Raw genomic sequence first — 21,947 nt, 5'->3', positions numbered from 1 at the left:
TTCTAAGTTTTTACCTGAGCAGTATAGAGTGGTATCATCAGCAAACAATACACATTTTAACAGTTTGGAAACACTACATATGTCATTTATATATAATATAAATAATTTAGGGCCCAGCACAGAGCCCTGAGGAACACCACAAGTTACCTTCAACTGCTTAGATTTTACATTATTGAATTCGACATATTGATATCTTTCATCCAGGTAACTTTTCATCCACTTGTATGCTATCCCTCTTATGCCATATCTCTCTAGTTTATTCATTAATATAGAATGATCAATTGTATCAAACGCCTTTTTTAAGTCTATAAAAACACCAGCAGTATATATAACAGAAAAACATTCCAAACATTATAAAACACATCAACAATCAGATGCTCCAACTAGTCTGACTAGTATAAACAACAATGTAAAAGGACTTAACAACTACAACATTTGACCTCTGACCTCACTTTTACACTTCTACCCCAAAGTGTGTTGCATGTTTAAAGACAGGGTTGCTAAGAGACAGAGAATGAGCTGCCTAGTTAGTCATAGTGGTATAATATCATATAATAGGATCAAGTTATTCATGTCAGATCGTTTACAAATCAATACCTGTAATCCCTTATCTGACTTTTACTGCACTACAAACTTCTTGAATTTAAAAACCCAAATGAATTTATACAAAATACAATATTTCCTTTAAAGGTAAATATTGGAGAGTGAGCTGCCTTGGTGAGTTTGCTTCTTATTATCTATTTTACTCCTAATTTACAAAATTTGCAAAAAAAAAACCAACCACCATATTCGGTAAGTTTTGAAACTGGTGATTGAAACCAGGTTAATATCTGCAGAGGCCATAAATAAATAAATAGTCTTATAGTCTTGTATAGCTTTTGATTGATTTTACCAACCAAAGGAGTCAGTTTAAAGCACTTTCAAGTTGGCCTTCCTTTACAGAGTACACAGAGGGGGGTTGTGTCAAAGCCTATGTGTGACACAAGCCCACGTACCAACCTTCATAACGTTCACAACACTCTGATCGAACATTAGACTCAAACACAAATTGTAAAGTGTTGAAATTCCTGGAGATGCTACATGGATTGTCTCTATGGATTTTTTTTATCCCGAAACCCAAAATAACTGCTGTGAAACCAAACTGTCCAAAGCCCCCATTGTCCATTGTGAAGCAAAGTATGACTTTGAGTAGCACTTGAAATTGAAACGGCCGTTTCTATTCTTCTTTGAGTGTTTAAGATGGAATAATGCTGAGCTACTGCACTTACGCCAAGGTGCTGGAATGTAAAGAGATGCTGCAGTTTTTCTATCACTGGTAAAAAAAAAAAAAATGTGAAAAATGTAGCTGCTTAGTCCAAGTCCAAAAATGTTCATACCCACACCCTGCTGCAAGTAGATTTGAAAGAGAGAGACACAGAGGCAAGAGACAAGAGTGACATGCAATAGAAAAAAATCCTGAATAAAACAGGGTACTTACAGTGTTGGTGAGTATTCACTGAATTGAAGCCATAATTAGAAACTTTAAAATCACCAGTCGCACTGAGGTCTGACTCTATACAAAACACGCAAACTCTAATTATATATTTTTACAGACGTAAATATAGTCCCAGACACTGACAAAGACCCAGTTACACACTTGTACACTGACACATCACTGTGTTTACCTGCGCCACAGTGTGCGTGTGTGTTTGTCTAGAGATTAGAATAAGCACAGTTTCTTCATCCGTGAACACAGCTGAAAACAGATGGCAGGGCCGTGCGGCACACACCTGGACATTTGAAATGACCCGGAATGAAGTCCAGACTGATCATAAACAAATCCAGTTAACAGGAGCTTTTGTCCAAGTGGAGCTATTTTTAGTTTTTTCAGTAAATATTGCTAGTAGTCTATGCCAAGAGATCAAAAGGAAAAGAAGAACATGTTGTAAAATGCTATGGATGGAAGGTAAAGGGTAGGAGAGCACAAATATGTTGAGTAAAAACCACCTTATCTCCACTGTTCATTGCTCAAAGGGGGTTTTCTCTTTTTCTAAGGTCTTGACCTTAAATGTGCTGTGACCTGAGATGACTCGTGTTGTGAACTGGCTGCTGTATAATTAAATCTGAAATGAATGAAAAGATTTCAAAGGCCTCGCTCACTTAGAACTCTGAACTATAAATTGACAGCGAGATCGCGCAAAGACATGTTTGGTATGAGACAGAATAACATGATATCATATGACGCATGCACTCACAGAGCTGGTGTAACCCCCTAATCACTTTACTGTGACACTGGGATTCCTCCCTAGCGGGTCATGGGTTTGGCCAGACATTGTGACGGGACGTGATTACGGCTCGGTTTCCCGTCGGCGTGCCCCGGGTCTGCACCCAGGGAACGAGCAGCCAACTGGCCTTTAAATGCACAAAGTCATAGAACAGAGAACAATGTTGTTCTTGTTGAGATCGCAGATAGCTGAACCCAGGTGTGACTACATAGTTTCAATTACCGGATGAGTAACTTCATTTGAAGTTGGATTTCAGTGCAGTTGCCGTAAATGATGAGTTTCAGTTAGATTACAGTGCATAAATCAAGTGAAGGCATGAAATCTTTCCAGTGGAGCAGCGTTCACATGAGACTCAGGCGGAATTGATTGACTCACATCAGAGGAATTTTTAAAATAATCAACTTGTAGCTGTTGTTCGTCCATCAGCTGTGCCTCAAATTCCCCTAAGCAGTATGATATTGAGAGGGAAATGGAGACATCGTTTGGTGAACTCTTTACAAAGGAGAAGCAGCACCACAAGGAGTCGTACAGCAGCAGAAGACCAAAGAAGAGGAAAGAAGAGGTACGATGAACTGCCCTCCACAGTCACCTGATCTCAATAGTGCTGATTATCTATGGGGGCAATTAAAGACTGAGAAAACCAGAATTTATGACATCATAAGGATCCTAAAGAGATCTTTGTCAGAGATCTGAACTCAAAAAGATATTTCTCTTTACCTGGTTTGGTTAAACGTATCTGTCTTCAGCCACAGGTGACAATACAGGCTAGCTCAGCTACATGGTCATCACTTTTTTCCTGTAACATTAGCTTGCTTAGGCATCAAAGATCGCAACTGCAGCAGGTGGAGTGTAGGGAGGAGTTTGCTGCTACAATACTTAGACAACAAAACAAGTTTGACTGCCAGGAGAAAGATGCTTTTCTTCAGACATTAATGTGTGAATGGGTCTGATTTTTTATTTTTTATTTTTTTGCTTCTATAAATACCATCAGGGAAAGCTGGGTGACATAAAAGCACCTAGACATTTAATAATTGAACGGTGCATGGCAGGTGGGCGATGTGAAGACGATGCTGACTCATGGCTTCTGCTGCTCCGGAACAATGACGCTCCAGAACAAACAGTCGGCCCTGGGCATGGCCGCAGAGTTTGTGCTGAGGCGGGAATCCTGAGGAAGACTTCGGAAGCTCAGTGGCAGGAGCACTCTGCTCGGGAAAATCCTGTTTAATATAATATGAGTGAGACCACTTGCTCCCTCGCTAACACACAAAGATGCAAGGCAGCCGCGGTGCCAAATGTACACATACACATGTTGCTCTAGTTTCCTTCCTACTGATGAATGGGGGAAGGGATGAACAGTAGCTGCAGCTCATGTCACGACTTGGTGGGCTGCATGTACAGTACACAGCGAACATATACCTGCACAGGCGTTCAAATCCCAGGATCTGACGTACGCTTGGGACACTTCTAGAAAATTTAAGTGTGAGTTAAACTCGTACTAATCAGCTGTATTGGTTATCATTACTAATTTCTTTCTCTCTATGCCACAGTGGGTTTTAAATCAAAGAATAAAGATGTGATTGAAGCGCAGACTTGCAGGTTTAATTCAAGGGTTTCAACAAAAGCTTTGCATTAACTGTTGAGGAGGAATTACAGCCATTTCATTATACAGTCTCAACATTTTCAAAGGCTCAAAATTAAATCAAAAATTGATTGACAAACAGCTCTTTTATAACCAGGTTACTCCTGTTCCTTTCTATGACAAATTAAGCAGATAAAAGATCTGTATAATTAGCCCAGTGCATTGTTTACAAAAAAGGAAGCCTGAAACACTATAGATGACAACTAAAGTGAACAACCATAGAATTATTCCCATTGTTAAGAAAAACAACAACAACAAAAGTATGGAGAAGGGGGGAAACAGTTAATTGTTAAAGTATGCCACGTCATGTATAAACCATGTTGGAGGTAACGTTATGGCGTCGACGTGTATTCCTGTTTGTGTAACCAGGCTACTTGTGTTTTTTATTTATCATGCAACTGCTGATAGAAGTAGCAGGATAGATTTTGAAGTGTACAGGGTTATGTTCTCTGCTCAGACTTAGCCAAATGCTTCAAAACTGATCAGACAGTGCTTTACAGTGCAAATGGATAATGACCTAAAGTTTATAGCAAAAACAACACAATAGCTTCTCCAGCCAAATAAAGGCCATATTCTTGATTGGCCAAGTCGGTCTTCCGATCTCATCCCAACAGAGCAGCTTCTATGTTATGGAAATGATGACAAAGAGAGCCACAAACCAGCAGCACCTAAAGGTGATTGCAGTAAAGGCCTAGCAGCACTTTGCATGGATATATTTATGTACAATGTATATCAACCTGTATATCAACATCAGATTTGTTTTCCCCAAAAATTGATAACAGCACCTGCTGTGCATCTGCAAGCCACTTTGCAACCTCCACCACAGTTCCTCCTTTTCATGCTACAGTATGTCTGACTTAATCCGTGTCCTGTTTATTTTGGATTTGTTTTGTTTGACGCTCTTTCTGCTGTTCTTCTTGACTAAAACAAACCTATCCACGAGACTTTCAAACAAGCACACCCTGCATCTTGTTCTGTGGTGAACAAGATAACGCAATTGCCTCAGACTGTGGCGTACACTTTAAATGGTTCTTTAAATCCCATGTGCCAGAATCTTTTATCTGCATATAAAATGAGAAACTGATAGAACAGATCCCAGTTATTTTACAGTAAAGTACAGTGTAGTATGGTACCTTATATATTCTACCATCACATCTGAATCAGCTTCAGCCAATGTGAAACGGTTTATGAGGTGATCCCTCCAATGAAAGGTTGAATTGAAGACTGTGATGTAACTAGCCATATCACCTGACTATGTGCAGTGACAATCTGCTTTAGGTGCACATGATGCAGAGAATAAACAACTTTGTTTCATTCATTAATTTCATTCATCTATTCTCCGAACTGCTTATTCACTTTAGCATTGTGGAAGGCCTGAGGCTATTTCAGCTTTCAAAGGGCAAGAGGTGAAGTACACCCTGGACAGGGTGGCGTGGTTAACGCAGAAATATAGACGTTGGCAACTGTGACAGAGTTTTAGACTCACTGATTAATCTGACATGCATGACTCTGGGAGGAAGTTGGAGCACCAGAGAGAACCCACACAGGCACAGGAAGAATATGCAAATTCCACACAGATGTGCCTGTGCCAGCCGGTGGATTCAAAGCTAGGACTTTCTTGCTGTCAAGCAACAATTCTTAACTATTTTGCCACTGTGCCACCCCTCAAACAAATTTTGTATAAAAATTTTTAAATCTTTTAAGTCTTATGTTGTAACACCTGATCTCAGTGATGTGTCCATAAAAAAACAACACACTGTGCCCACACACACTCCTACGATGCCCGACTATTGTGTTTAAAGTAGAGAAAAGGTAGTAATGTCTCTGATTCCTCCTGAAGAAAAGACCCACAGCCTTTAGATACCGAGGTTTGTTTAGCTTTCACTCGATGTGTGTGAGGATTTTATGAGAACAGTGATTTGGAAGGAAGCATGAATGACTCTTGAGTGAGCGTAGGGGCACATACGTGTGCGCATTTGTGTGTGTGGGCGTGCGCGTATGTGTGTCATCTCCAGCTGAGTAGCAGGATGCAGACAACCAGGAAGAGATAAGCGCGGGTGAATGGAGGGAGCTTAGCATGTGTGTGTGTACCGTGTGTGTGTGTGCATGTGTGTTCGTGTAGGGAAATCACTTCACAAAGGCATGGAAGTGTGTGTTCCCCTGTCTACCAGCGCGGGACTCGGAGGAGATAAGCAGACAGCCAAATATTCCCCTTGTGTTTTCCCAGCAAAAACAGGAGGCGGAATACCAACCACTCAGACCGATGCCATGGGGTCAGGCGTGGAATGAGTCGCGCTTCCACTTCTTACAAGCTGCACATAGCTGCCAAGTCAGTGCATTAATTGCAACACGATTACTCCAGAAAATCTCAGGAGATGTGTGCGTGCGAGTGGGTTTAAATTCAGCTGCACATCAGCAGACACTTGTGTGTGTCTGTCAGAGGCTCTGCAGGCTCACACTGAAACATTTGTGTGTCCGTATCTGTGGCTGGATTAGCATATTGAAAGCTTGTATTTCAGAATGTGCAGGTAGATATTAAATGACATGCTCCCACACAGTACTAAGTGGAACAGTTACAGACATCAGGTGGTGAGGATGCAGGCATAAAACGAAAAACAGAATCATTTACTCGTTTGTATTTACAGTAGTGTTATTTTTTAGCCCAAGACTTGTGCATCTAAACAATAAACTGACACCATAAAATGATGAAAACTTTGCAAACTTTGAGCCAGATGAGAAGATAAGCAAACTCAATCTGCTGATGAGCATCATGCAAAACAGGCCAAAGCTCCAGAGCACCCTCCACACCAGTGGCTCTAAAAAAAATTTCTGCCTTCAGAAGCCGTAATTGACCCCACTACACACACATGCACAGCTTTCAGCAATTATTAACAATAAAAAATGACTCAAATTGAATTTTAGAGAAGTAAAGGTCATCAACATTGCATCACCAGACTTTATTATCTCTGCACAAATCTATCCATCCTCTTCCACTTATCCGATCCTACACAAATCATTCAAGTTAATTACATTTTTTTTTAACCTTGGTCGTCCACACCCCACCCACAGCAGTTTCATACCTCACCAGTGGGGCTGCATTCACAGTTTAAAAAACCTACACTGACTCTGAGATGAGATGGTTTTGTCATTTTCTTATTATAAACCAAATCATCAGAGGAGAAAGTAAAAGGAGAATGAAATTTGAGGACTCAGTATTTAATATAAATGAGCTATACATGTTCAAATGATGTAAAAAGGTGCCAGCTGTCAAATGTCCAATAAAACAGAAATGCCTGAAAACAAATGGCACTTGTAAAATTATAAGGCTTATAAGATGAACGTATGTGTTGATTATTAGGAGTGTGTGTGCCTGTGTGCGTTTATGCAATTTGCTGCAAGAAACCTCAGCAGCTGAGTATAGAAGGCTCTTTATGTTCATCGATATTTTCAGAAAATAAATACATTCGCTGTGTTTTTTCTCTCAGTTATTTTAACCTTAAAGACTCGCTCGGTCTCACAAACATGCGTAGACTTACTGACTCCCTTTAACCTGCCGGGCTCCCATCAAAACACACACAAACGAATGAACGGTAAGTTCTTTGCATAGCTAAAAAGCCACAGAGACATGGGATTGCAGAGTCAACATAAAAATCACCCATAGAGATCAGTGTGACATGCACATGAGCAAACACACATGCAGACACACACACACACACTGGCCAATGTCCACGGTTGTCAGGTTTGTGTATTTGGTATGGGAAGAATGTGTGTTGGTCAGCGTGTGGACGCTTAGCGCTCTGGGGTGGAGTTCTTATCAGTCCAATGTGTCATCGCAGACAACATTAAGTACCACTAAAACACACATGGACACGCATGTACACAAACACACACGGAGAAAGACACACAAAGTCAGGAGGGTGTAACCCCAAACAAGGATCCAGATTTTAAAAGATGCTTATTTATTTTACACCATCCCAACATCCCTCTTATAGAAAGAGGAGAGGAGAGGGTCAGAAAAACCTTAAAAAATATATCAAAAAGATATTAAGTTAGATTATGAAATTCGTTGTTCTAGGCCTAAAAGCAAGAAGATCAACACACATATGTCCTATTGTTGGCGTTTTCTCTCTCATTTTGGAGCAAACTCGAGCACCTTGAGCCTACTGTGATTATGAATTGCTGCTCTATATATGAAACTGAACTGCATTTTCCCTTTTACCTAAGACACAATTACTAGGTGCCAAATGTTTCTTATTAATGGTTTGTGCACTTCAGGGACAATTAGGGGAGGAGCCAAGTAGTGGCCAAGGGTGGCCAGGGCCACCACACAGTTAATTGTGGTCATCCAACACAACACAGGATGGAGCTCCTCAGGGCACTGTGCATATACTCATCAGCCCTGAGGTACATGTATTCTTCTGTTTTACAGGAACACCTTTTTGCAGAACAATTTCTCAATCATTTTTGTTCCCAAATGAACAAAAACATAAAACCTAGGGAAAAAAAGTAATAATTTTATAGCTTATCAATATTTTAAAAATTAATAACTTGAGCAACAGCACAAGCTTGTTTTCATCAAGTGAAGGTAAAAAAAGAAGCATAAGATGTATTGTCTGTATAAGATAATAAGAAGAGTGAGGATTGAAGGATTTAATCTAATTATTCTTTGGCGTACAGTCATTTCCACAGTGGCTGGTGGTTGAATCCACTGGCCTGTTGGGCCTTTTCTGTGTGTTTGCATCATCTCCTAGTGACTCCGTGGGTTGTCTGCCGCATATTAGGTTATTAGTGATTCTTAATTGATTGTAGGTAGTGTGTCTGTCTGTTTCTCTGTCAGCCATATGACAGGCTGGTGACATGTCCAGGGTGTACCCTTCTTCTAGCGCTAGGACAGCTGGAAGAGGCTTTCACAAAAATTGTAACCCTTAATTGGATAAGCAGAAGAACATGGATGATTCACACCGCTGAAAACGTAATAATACCAGTTTCTATCTGGTGTATCTTATCTGGTGCTGCCACTGGTCATCATTACACTGGTAACAGTCTAAAACATTTCCCATATAGCCAGCCTTAATAAAATGGGGATACGTAAATGGTCACCAACAAATACTGCATTTAAAGGTTATGGTCCAGGCGCTAACAGAGGAGAATAACTAGGAGGAGAGGGACTGGTTAAGAGAGCGACTATATAAAATCCAAAATGACCCCCCCCCCCCCCCCCCTTCCCGCCGCCAATAAAAGACCTATTAAAAAAATACACCTCTTATGTATAAAACTTTAAAACTTTAAAAAACTGGCAACCACTCGCTGACACAACAGACACATTTATTTTCGATTCAGTGAAAGATTTTCTTTCTTTTATTTTTTACACACAAGAAATTCGTTCATAGTGATTAAGCCACATCAGGGTGTTACTCCACAACAACTACACAAATGTTAAATGTTTATCACGTGTGCACGCGCATGTGTGTGAGAGACAGAACGTGAATCCGCGCCTGTGTAAATCCAGCTGTTATTTTTATTCCTGTTATTAGTTGACTTGACATCTGCACACGCGCGCAAACGTATGCGATCCATGCGCGCCACCAATATTTGGACTCTGGGGGATGCTTGAGCTGAATGTGAGCATGTTTGTGTGTTTGCATGCATTGAAAAGTGCATCAGACTTAACGTGACCGTCACCGTGGCATGCACGTGGCATGCATCTGCGAGATCGCTACAGACACCGACACCGGTTATGCGGTTATTGGCAGAAGCGCGCTGTCATCCCTCATACACACACGCACGTGCCGCCTCGGAGCCAGCTGTAGGAGGGCAGGATCACCGTGACCAGAGTAATAAATATAGTTCTTGTGTTACTTTTATAATTTAAAAGCTAAAATAAAGTAAAATGACTCACCAGCTTTGCAGGGGTCCTTGTAGTCAATGGTCTCCGCTCTCTCTTCCTCATAATATTCATAGTCTGGCTCCTCGTAGTCGAAACAGTTACAAATAGTAACTTTGCCCCAGAAAGTCAAGCCGGCAAGCACCAGTGTGATCCAGCGCATCTTACCAGCAAGTGCGGATGGCACACGGTCCATCTGAAGACTGAAATAACCAAATAACGGCCTCTCTGCTCGTCTCGTGCACTACTGAGAGATGGACAATCCAATCTCCGAAGCACGGCGTTAAGAATTTATCGGGCCATCTTGAAGATTGGCGTCCTTTGTGACAGTCTGCTTGTGGATGGTGTAGGTTGTAGTAAGTTACCCTACTCCGACTGACTCTCCTCCATGGTTAAAGTACGCTGAGGTTTCCGTGCGTCCGTCTCTCAGTCAGCAAAGTGTCCGCTGAGAAGCTCCGCTGTCCTCCGCTGTGGCTTCGCAGGTGAAGCTGCTGCTAGACAAGCAAGAAAGAGGAGAGGTTAGGAGATCAGGGCTGGGTGATCTCTGAGCGTAAAGACGCACGGTGGTGTGTCTGCTGCTGCTGCACGCACGAGAATCATCCACCTTGTGTGTTTCCAACCAACACTCTTGTCCCTCGCCTAGCGCAATCTCTCTCTCTCTCTCTCTCTCTCTCTCTCTCTCTCTCTCTCTCTCTCTTTCTCTCGTGTCCGGTGGTGGTACTGTCTCTCTCTCTCAACCCAAGTCAGCGCACCGCCCATTCACACACACACACACACACACACACACACACACACACACACACACACACACACACACACACACACAACCGCACTGTTCGTCCCAAGTGGTGCAGAACCACACGTCTCTGTCTTCTTTTGTCTCCATTCAATGGACCATTCGCAGTCTTCTTCGTTCGTTTTTTTTAATGCGCAAAACTCCTGAACCTTCTCTCTGATCTCAGAGAGGAAGCCGCTCACTAATCATCACCGGCTTAATTGGACCTTTATTCACATTGACCCGCAAAATAAAGTGAACTGGCAGTAAAGAACCGGTAGCGGTAAAAGTAACACGGTGGCCACAAATTTGCCTGTGACTCTAAGTAGGTGTTATCTGGTTATTCTGAGGCAGGTGCCAAGTAGGTGAGAGCCAAACCATAAACGCCCAGAGGCAGGAGCTTTACAGTCATGACGTGACAAGTGGTCTTTTATTCTGGCCCCCTTCTGAGTTGCTGTCATAGAGAGAGGGAGAGGGACATCAGTTTTAAACCTTTGAAACTTAAATAGTGAATTTCAATAAATAAATAAATAAATCCCTACTGAACAATGGCCTTTAGAGTGGGAGATAGTCTGCAACCCGAGATAGATAGATAGACCAGTCTGCCATTCACCTATGATGTCTTCTCTAATCTCTCATAAATACCCTTGGCAGCAGTAGGTCGGTCAACAACCGAGTTCGTGATCCTCCCCTGCATCCCTGACATCCACAGGTCCAGCGCAGCAGCCTGAGCGTGTTAGTTCATGAAAAGAACGCTAAGAGCATTTAGGCAAGAGGGGGAGAAAAAAATCCTTTACAGTCAATTTCATTTGACGTATTTTACTCTAATTTCGCACGGACTGCAAAGTTGTCAGGAACCACCCATAATCTCCCCCAGTGCTGCCTATACACGTGCACATGCACACACGGAAGACTACAGCAGTAAAAATAAAACCCCAGCAGTTGTTGACAGACAGTGAACACCTTGCCAGTGTAAATCCTCCTGAGACAAGCTCACCCATACGTCTCCACAGCTTACCTGCTGCGTTTACCTGCCCGGGGCGCGTTGGATTGCTGCGGAGCCACATAGCGACCCATCGTGCTGCAACTGTGGGGACTTTCTCCGGAGTCTCAGGGGGTCTCGGGGTGTCACTCGGTACCGGCAGTTTCAAACGTGCCTGACTCCCCCCATTTATTACCGGGAGATTACCGGAGCGCTGTCTCTGCCGCTCCCGACTAATCCTGCCCTCTGGGAGAGGTAGCGGCGCGCTGACGTCACGCCATCAATCCAGCCGCAAGCTGTCCACTATCCACGGTTGGACACAAATCCCTTAGAGCATAGGTGTCAAACTCTGGCCCGTGGGCCAAATTTGGCCCGCAGCCTAATTACATTTGGCCCGCGAAGCCATACCAAATTACTATTAGAGCTGGCCTACTGGCATTATACAGCTAATGTATATATTGTTTAGTATTAAGCTTTGCTTGTTCCATATTCAGTTTTTCAGCTAAACTTGTCCATAAGAAAAGATTCATTCTTATATCTGGAGGAATATATATATATATATATATATATATATATATATATATATATATATATATATATATATATATATATATATATATATATATATATATATATTTTATTTTTTTTATTTTTTTTTTTTTTCAATAAATATTAACGTTAGCCCGCGACTTTGTTCCAGTTTTGAATTTTGGCCCACTGTGTATCTGAGTTTGACACCCCTGCCTTAGAGGCAGCACACACGCGCGCACACGCGCGCGCGCAGGTCGACACACTCCTGGTTTTTTTTGTCCCAAAATTAACCTGCTGGACAACCTGAAAGTTTGTGGGATAGAAAAAAGGAGCAACAACCAACTCTGACAGGATGAATCTGTGTCAGTCTGGTTCCTCATACTAAGATCAGGGTTCTGATATTATCAACGAGTCTTAATGGCAAGAATTGCACTAACAAGGATAATAAAAATAAATAGGTAGATAAAGAAAAACTTTGGGGAGAGCAAGCAAACTGCCATCACCAGCAGGGTGTGCTGAAGCACTACTGCTTAGCTCAGCAAAAAGTTTGGCAGGTAAATGCCACGAGCCACTACTCTAAGCCAAAACGAGCTCTTGCCCTCCCACTCCACATTTTCAACCATTGTACAAAAACAAAAGACAAATGAAATTTTAATGAAATAAAAGTCAGCACAGCAGCACTGGCTGACACTTGCTTGTGTGTTTTCCAACCAAGTCACCTTCACTCAGCTTCATTTCACTTCACAAGTTTCTACTGGTCATCCATGCCTAGGGGTATCTTATAGTTTGTGACTCACTGCACTAATCGGTGTGTTTAAGTGTGCAGTTGTTAACCGCAGGTCAAATACATTCTTTCTACATCCATGTTATGCCGATGCGTGTTGATTTGCATAGACGTTTGGGTGAAGCTGGTGGGCATGTTGTTGTTTTGGGAGTGCATGTCACAAGACTCGTACTTACCACGAGAACAGTGTTAAAGTTATTTTAAAAAGCCTCCACACTTTACTTAGTGTTTGTGTGCGTGTGTGTTTAGTGCTTATTTGTGGTCTGCTTTTCCCTCTCGAACACCTGCAAATTAACACCAGGGAAGGCATTTAGTGGCATTTTTGGCCTTTCAAGCCACTTACAGTCCATCTGTGTGGTTACTACCCACCAAATCTATTCAGCAAAAACGCTTCCTTCTTAAATAGGCTCCAGCTATTGAAATTAATGCTGTGTTCAGGTATTTGTGTCCCTATTTAAAGCACTTATCGATCAGTGAAACTCTGTGAAAGTACCTCGCCAGCATTCTGACCCAGCGCACTGACCACCACCCCTCCCTGAAGCCACACTCTCTCATATCCAAACACACACATACACCCGCACACAAATATCAAGAGGAACCCTCAAACAAAGCAGCAGCCCCTCGAGACTCCTCCAAGTGCTGTGGTCTGCAGGTATTGGAGCACTAATATTAGCTTTGTTTCTAGATGCAGTAGAATTGAACTGCACCAGGTTTGCTGCACACTACTCTGACTTCAAAGATATGCATTATCTGAATCAGGCATTTGAGTGATCCACTCTGGTTATAACAGACTGTTTAAGCTATCTTTGTCACTCATAGAGTCCCCAGTTACCTTGAATTAATTCTGCTGTAATCCATAGAAACATATCAAATCCACAGCAACATTTCCTACACTGCCATTCATCTATATGAAGACAACAGCCACATTTTCATGATATTCATGTCAAAATATTACATTCAGCTTTGATGTGCAACATATTCATCAACCTGATGAAATGCTGCTAAAAACAGAGATTTTGACCCAAAATGTGACTTGAATGAGATTTAAAGCACGACTTATCAAGCTGAAAGAAATCTGTAATGTAAAAAATGTATGCTATAATATGAGCATACAGCTGTTTTTACTTAAATAGATAAAAACAGCTGCATGCTCTGGAAGGCGGACACAGTGGTGGTGGAGCATTTAGCTGAAGAAGCAGATGTTTCCCTCAGGAACATGTTAAGTATGTTATGTATATTTAGCAGGTTTCCAAGAACATAAATAATACATGTACACTACAAACGCCCCTAAATCAATGCATACAGCCCTAAATGAGATCTTAAATCTGAAGAAATTGATCATTGCATGAGAATCTTATTTCTGGTGACCTGGTGTATCTCTTTGTTTACTGCTACAGCAGTATAAGTAACACAACATGTAGTGGTACACTGTGACGCCATGTTACTGTAAGCATTGTTCAAGTAAATATCATGTATATTCAGGTAAGCTTTTGTTGCGATGCAACCTACTGAGAACCTGTACTTAGTTCTCATAGCTGGTGGATATATCATACAAACAACACAACTCTCTTTTCCTCCTTTTGCTACCATTTATTCTATTTGCATTTATTTTTGTTGGTGTTTTTTTCCACTTGATGCAGGATCAGCAGATCATTTCATTCAAATTTCTGACTTTTCTTCATAATTTAGTTTCTGTCCTTTTTTGGTTAAAATATTTTTTTAAATGGCTCATTTGTGACGTAGCACAGTGCTTTGTAACGGAAAGCATGGCTAAACATCGGTCAGTCATTCATCCAAAATAAACTCCTTGACTGGACTTTAAGGCCAAAGACTTCAAGGGTCAAGTTTTTAACCACAATAACAAGTTTTTAACAAGCCTGGGTAGTTGACTTTGTGGTAGGACTTGACTTAAGCGGTCAAAGAAGTGCAGGAGACTGATGCTTTGCAGTGTAGCAACTGATTTATTCACCATTTTGTGACCCAAACAATATTTACAAAGAAACAAATAAGAAACTCAACTCCAAATTAACTCAGTTCAAATAAACATAACTGAACTTAAATCAACGGAAACTAAGGTCAGCCTGCACACAGCTACACTGACCTGAACCTTTCTCTTCGAACACCTGAGTTTTTCTGCTTAAATAGTCCACTTAACCAAACAATTTCTCCTCTGGACTATTCCATTCAGTAGGTAAGATGAACATGATTATATTCAAACCTCTACTGCCACTCTTTACTAACAACATAAACTCTATGGTGTAATCAATACATAGTACAACAATAAATCTATTTCTCCATAAACCCTCTAAAATCAACTTTATTAAATTACAAGAATTCTTCCCCTTCTGCACCTGGTCTCATCCTGTGACCTCAGATGAACCCAGAAGCTATAAAGCAGGAAGTAAAACTACATTTCCTCCTTTTGTTTCTGGAAGACAGGTAGGTAAGGTAAGTTCTAAACAATACAAATTAACAGTTGAAATAAAGAACATGTTAACTTAACAAACTCGTAGGAATTGATTTAAACCAAGATGTTATATTATATAATCTGTAAAAGTGCAAAACATAAACAAACCCGGGATAGTAGATGTTTGCCTGTTGCAGACTACATATGAAATATGGTTTAATCAGAACAAGAATGTTGACTAAGAATATGGACAAATGGTCTTCTCACCCACTTTGTCACAGACTCCATAAAACAGTAGTATTTTTCAACACTGGTAACCTACGTGATTACAAAGACATTTCCTGTATACATTTTTTGCCCACTAATCCTTCATTTATTATATCTGTAACTTTGTTCATCCCCTGCTGTCCTCTAGTTGTTTTTCGCTGTTTTTTGTTGAAGGCCTCATAATTCAATATCCTATTTTTTAAAAATGTTTAAAATAATTACATCTCTGTATTTATAAATAGATGTAATAATTTATTTACTGCACTTTGGTCAGTGAAATCTGTGTGTAAAAATGTGTTTATAATATGTGCCTTATAAATAAATGTTTACTATCTTACTTGCCTACTTATTTAGTTACTTTTTTGTACGAGTTTATCCCCACAAACTGCATTGTGGGAGCAAGAACCCCCAAAGAGCAAGTGATGCTGACCGCCTTTGATCGAGCCGGAGAAACCTCACCTTTCTGTATCTTTCTTTATCCTCAGGGCTTACAAAGCTATGACCGCTAGTTAGCTAATAAACTAAAGTCAACTATATAGAGTGAACTACCTAGTCACATGAGGCAAGGTGTGAAAACAGGTGTAGGTTTTAGTGGACTTTAGATAGTTATATTAGTCCCGGTGTTAGATTCAGACCTTCCTTAGAGTCTTTACCAGACAGTGTGCTTGCTTTCTTAGGCATATCAAAACTGTTATATAAAAATAATTACCTACTCTTTTATAAAATAAAAGATAAACGAGATTCCTTGGTTTCTTAACAGACACCACTGAGACGATAACCTCTACTACAGCATGAACATCATACTCGTGCCCGACCTCTGTAACTTTCACTGAAGTAAATTAGTGAAAGATAAGTTTTGGATAGCTAATAAAAGAGGGGGACAGGTTAGAGGGGAACAGGCAGAGGCAGAAAATGAAGACAAAGCTAAAACGATAACAATACCTTAGGTAAGAAAAAAGAAAATATTATGTGTTCTCCTAGGTCTGCTGACTGTGGAAGTGTCATAAGAGGTTTATGAAATTCCTCAAGAGGAAGCAAAGAGGTGGCCAGAGACATCCATCACCTTTTGGCTAAAAGACAGTCTGCTGACACCACAACAGAGCCCAGCAGAGGATGATGATAATGCCTGGATATTGCTCGGTAGCTTCAAAAACACGTCGAGGCAGTTTAATTTCCTCATAACTTTTACTGCTGAAAAAGAAAAACAAAGCATACAAAAAAAAATCTCGAAACAATGTGAAACTTGAGGTTTTTATTTTTAAGTTCAGCAGCAAAAGGAATGAAGGCGCCCATGTATGCTCTCTGTCCGTGTTACTGGAAAGTGCATATATATGCAGCACTCACATACAAGACACACATGGCAGCTACTATGTGAAGTGGCTCCTTATGTAAACAGAGCGAGCGGAGGGAAGACGAGGTGTGGAGAGGAAATCCTCTGCATAAATGCCAAGCTGTGCGTGCCATTCGCTCTCCCTTGTTCTTATTTCCTCTTTTCTGCACCTCTCATGGCTCTGATTCTGCTCCTTCATCTCTCCTCCGCTACCTCTCGTGCGGGTGTGCGCGTGCCAGTTTGGAAAGATGACACAGACCTGCTTTTTGTCTTTGTGCCACCAGAATTTGCCGACACGGGAGAAGAAGAATGAAAGCAGGATGCACACTGGTGTCAAAAGATGGCCGCAGCTGCAAGGAGGTAGAGACGGAAAAACATATGCAGGAAAATGAGGAAGGGAAGATCTCCCAGTAAATGCCTTACTGTAAAAGGGTCAAAGGGGCTGTTGAACCTTTACACTCTTATATACAGTGTCTAAGATTCTTCCTTAGCTGTGTCCTGTAGAGTTCATGGATATGTTGTTTTTCTAATCTCAAATCATTTTATTTATTTATTTATTTATTAACCTTTATTTAACCAGGAAGATCCCATTGAGATTAAAAACCTCTTTTTCAAGGGAGACCTGGCCAAGATAGGCAGCAGCAGATGTCTCACAGTTACAGAAATTACTCAAACACAGGCAGCAACAACACGCATGCAACAATAAGTGAAAGAATACAAATAAAATAAAAATAAAATTCAAATAAAATTCAAATAAAATAAAAAGTCAGTTAAAATGACAATCAATCTAATTGAAACAGTTGCATGTTATGGACTTTCAGTATCATTTGCTGGTACTGAAATGTATTTAGATCCTAGTGCTGATATATTTATCAATGAGAATATAAAAGTGACATCTCCTATTGGTTTTGGACTTTGAACTGTTTTTTAAAACCAGAAGTTACCACATTTAGATTGAAGGGTGGAGCGCGAAGTTGTGCAGGTACACAGACACACGTATCAGCTCATTTATAAAGGCTGCAGACTAATAAAACACTGGAATTTCACCATAGCCCCATATCCGCAGCCCAACCTTCTCAGAAGGTCTGTACTACACAGCAAGCCAAAATAGAAATCTGATAATCCATTAAAAATGCTCCAAAAGGCACGATGACTGACCCACAGGTCCAGTTCAATGATTTAAAGTCGGAGGACAGGTGACTGGCTCCAGGACTATCAGTCATCCCTAACTCAGTTATCCAGATGCAAAAGTTATTAACAGGAAAAACCCTCCTGGAGCATGTGTCCCTGATCAGGACACATTATGCTCCACATTTTTATCGACTGGGTTAAGGTTTATTATTTAGTTTTTTGTTTGTTCTTTATCTACAATATGAAATTAAATGAAGAATATCCAGACACAAGATTATTGTCTGAATTTTGTTCAGATTGTGATTTTCTATCATCGTCCTCACCTTATGACACTCACTTGGACTTATTGAACTAATATCTACGTTTTTGTTTTTGTTTTTTAAATTTAAAAAACAACTTTTTGTTGATCCAGTCATTTTGTCATTACTGAACAAGGAGGAAGAAAGTTGAGTTGAATGTCGAGTTAGAATTTGGGGAACAGTAACAGACAGCGCCACACACCGAGTGAGACCACCTTAACAGACCAACCACCTTGCTTCTCTGAAAGCTGAAGATGCTGAAAGTGTGTGTGTGTACAGTAGCCATTTGCTGACATTGCACTTCTTCTGGAACTTGGTATTGGGTGTGCACTTGTATTACTCGTGTTATGGGGACATAAATCTATTTACGCTGTTATAACATGGAGGCTCAGCTTTGTTTTGGGGGGCAAAAAAGCAAGTTTTCATAACATGATTTACCAAATTTTAGAAGAATTGATTTAAGGTAATGTAAGACTACACTAGGGTAAAGCTCCAGGAACTTAATATAAGTCAATGCAATGTCCTCAGAGATATGGTAACGCAGCTGTATGATCAACGTGTGTGTGTGCGCTCTGGCCTCTGCTTACTGCAGATATGCTTCTTTTCAGAAAGGCTATAGAAATATGCTGTGTGTGTGTGTGTGTGTGTGTGTGTGTGTGTGTGTGTGTGTGTGTGTGTGTGTGTGTGTGTGAGAGAGAGAGAGAGAGAGAGAGAGAGAGAGAGAGAGAGAGCGAGAGAAGAGAGTGAGTGAGTGAGGGTTGATTTGCTGTACAAAGATCTTTTAGCTGCAAAATCAGCTTTGGCACATTGTGAGAACCAATGTTTTTCTCAAAACTGAGAAAGAAGTTCCTGTTAACTGAAGTCAAGCGACAGACCATAGACTGTGTAAAAAGTTAAACAAAGATCACATTTTAAACCATATCTTGAGACCCTTTGTTGATAGCAGCCTGTTGAAAAAAAAAACACATCATTTATTCACATTTCTTTATTTGAATCTATTAAAAATGCAAAAGATAACACAGTGTGAGAGGCAAATTTGACATTTGTATTCATATTGTCACCAGTAGGTCAGGAGAGGGGTACAGCAGTGCACTGTTATGATTTGGGCCTTGATTTTGGACAGTAGTGTTGGAGGTCAAATTTGATGGAATTATAGACAGAAAAAGTGTAATTTGGAAGATTTTGATCCAACATTTGGAAAGCATCTAATTGGCTTCTTTTTCAGCATGCCAAATGATCCCAAACTGCTATTAGAGTAAGATGGATAGAAAAACACACAATATAACACTATCAGTCATGGATTGGCCTCACCAGAGCACGCACCTCAACATTACTGAAGCGGTGTGGGATCATCCTGACAGAGAACAGAAGGGAGAAATCCTCATATCAAAGATCAAACCCAGTTTCAGCTCAGAGTTAATACCACCAGTTTGAGATATCAAAATGTGCCCACAGTTCTTGTTGAGTGGAGCTTTTAAAGTTCAGAAAATGTTCTTGTTGCGTCTCAAATAATTTTAACTGAGTCAGCATGAACTCAGCTGAAGACAAGTTTTAAAATTTTGACAAAAAAATAAGTTACCGAGTAAAAAAAAAATTGGGAGTGTGAAAGAAATGTATGTACTGAACCTCTGAGCCCGCTCTCCTTCTCTCACAGCTTATTTACCATCTTATTCACCTGTAGGCTGATATAAATCAACAAGTCGATATAGATCATTGCAACTCTAATAATCAAGGAGTTTTAGCATTATTATAGATTACATATATACAGGTTCTGAGGTGTGATTTATCGTTACCACTCCTTACACATGTATCACAAAAGAAGGAGCAGAGACAGATCAGTTACTCCTCCACCATTTGTATGAAGACAAGGCTGCATTACATACTTTCAGTGAACCTGAGAATAAAACAGGTCTATATTTTTTAGTTTTTACTTACCAAATCATTCTTGGGTCATTTTTAAAACAAACAGTCTAACTTTGTTAAAAATAAGCCAAACATTTTAACAACAAATGCAATCAGGCTGTGACTTATCAGATTTGTGACTTAATGGTTTAATGACTGAGAGTTTGATGGTGAACCTTTACAGAGGGTGCAGAAACCTTTAGAAGATTGTAGTCTTCATGTGCAAACACTTCTTCTCTCTGTGATTTGTCAGGTCGTCAGCACACTACTGTCATCTGCAGGATTTAAGAAGTAATGACAAAGACGAGCTGTGGCAGCAGGAGTGTAAAATTAGACATGCAACCAAACAAACGCATTCATAAAAGTCCTGGTTTTCTAAGTGTGTGTGTGTACAGAAAGAACATTTCTGAAATGCAGTAAAACTGAATCTGTTTTCAAATAAATCAGTAAAAGTCACGATAAACACCTCCATGCTGTTTTCTCTAGTCAAACGTCAACATTGGAACCTCATAAATGATAAACAAGAAGCCGACCCCCTATTTTTTGTTATAAATCGCTCCAACACTTATCAAAATATTTGCTGATTACTTCAGTCCAATAATTAACTAATTACCAGCACAGTGTCATCACATTTTTACTGGCCCCAGTGCCAAAACAAATAGGTCTTCCTGCATTATTGATGAGGGAGGAGCTGTCTAATATCACGTTTGACTGATCAGATTAATGTCCTCTTCCCTCTCTCAGCAGGTCCCCTCTGTGTCCCGCTCTGCCCTGAAGTCAGAGCAGCTTGATCAATGGTATTGATGACAAGATGCTAATAGCAGATGCTAATAGGGTCGGTATGAGTAATAGACCGAGGTTGCCATTGATCTGCAGAGTTAGCATCTAATGCTAAAACAGCTGATTCAACCGCATAGTTGGACTAAAAGTGCCACCCTTGCTAGGTGTGTGTGTGTGTGTGTGTGTGTGTGTGTGTGTGTGTGTGTGTGTGTGTGTGTGTGTGTGTGTGTGTGTGTGTGTGTGTGTGTGTGTGTGTGACTGCAGGGAGTGAAAGTTAGATAACAATGCTTAAGGCCATTTTTTTCTACCAATATGAAGGCACAATATGTACAAGCACGCAGTAAGATTTATATCTAAACACAAAGCTGAAGTCAAACACTGGCACTGGCTTGTCTATCTCACATAAATTATGTCCTCCCTTATTCAAGATTCATAACTTATTAGACTAGGCAAGCAATTTCAATCCAAGAACTTGGAAGTGAAGGGGTCTTTTGACAGCAGGTTTTAGTCCTAATATGAAGCACAGATGCTTTTAATGACATTATTGATGGCTCTGATCTTTTCAGAAATCCTTGTAAGTTAGGAAAGAAGGAAAGCGAGCCAGCAGAAACCAGAACCGTGAAACTTGGTGGAATTCATCCATCTGTAATTTTAGCACTGGACAGCGTTTTTCCTGCTGTGAAATATCAGATGTCCTTCTGTAAAAACAGACTTCTGAGTCAGTGAACACAGGCTGCTTTAAATCAAATCGGATCTGCCCTTTGTGGAGGTAAATATATGGTATAGAATAAATAAGCTGTAATATCAAAGTAAAGTTACACTGAGCTAAGTATCTCCAGACAGGCGTTCAGGTAAGTTTCAAAAAGGCTTTTACCACAGGGCCAACATCACAACCTCCTTTAGCTACAGAACAGGCACGTTTCTGGGAGTGTTGGTGTGAGAGTGGTTCAGTCAGATTTACAGGTAAGTACA

At 40.5% G+C, this 21,947-nt stretch overlaps 1 protein-coding gene across 5 annotated transcripts in view; it reads right to left on the bottom strand.

Moving 5' to 3' along the window:
• The window catches only part of tll1 (tolloid-like 1), a 61,606-nt gene extending 49,804 nt beyond the window's left edge, over positions 1 to 11,802 (bottom strand). The window contains exons 1-2 of one of the 5 annotated variants that reach the window (XM_080879244.1): positions 11,581 to 11,802; positions 9,803 to 10,281 (exon numbers count right to left, since the gene is read on the bottom strand). In XM_080879244.1, coding sequence (XP_080735370.1) covers positions 9,803 to 9,983 — 181 coding nt within the window. In that variant the 5' untranslated portion in view covers positions 9,984 to 10,281; positions 11,581 to 11,802. Of the gene's footprint in view, positions 1 to 9,802; positions 10,282 to 10,378; positions 10,479 to 11,580 lie in introns of those variants that run through there. The other 4 variants (XM_080879243.1, XM_080879245.1, XM_080879246.1 and 1 more) reach the window with 4 other exon arrangements.
• Between the last annotated feature and the right edge of the window lie 10,145 nt (positions 11,803 to 21,947).

The sequence above is a fragment of the Rhamphochromis sp. 'chilingali' genome (genome assembly GCF_963969265.1).
Source record: "Rhamphochromis sp. 'chilingali' genome assembly, chromosome: 4".
Taxonomy (NCBI): domain Eukaryota; kingdom Metazoa; phylum Chordata; class Actinopteri; order Cichliformes; family Cichlidae; genus Rhamphochromis; species Rhamphochromis sp. 'chilingali'.
Note: the sequence above shows the minus strand (reverse complement) of the source record. Positions and strands in the feature narration are given on the sequence as shown.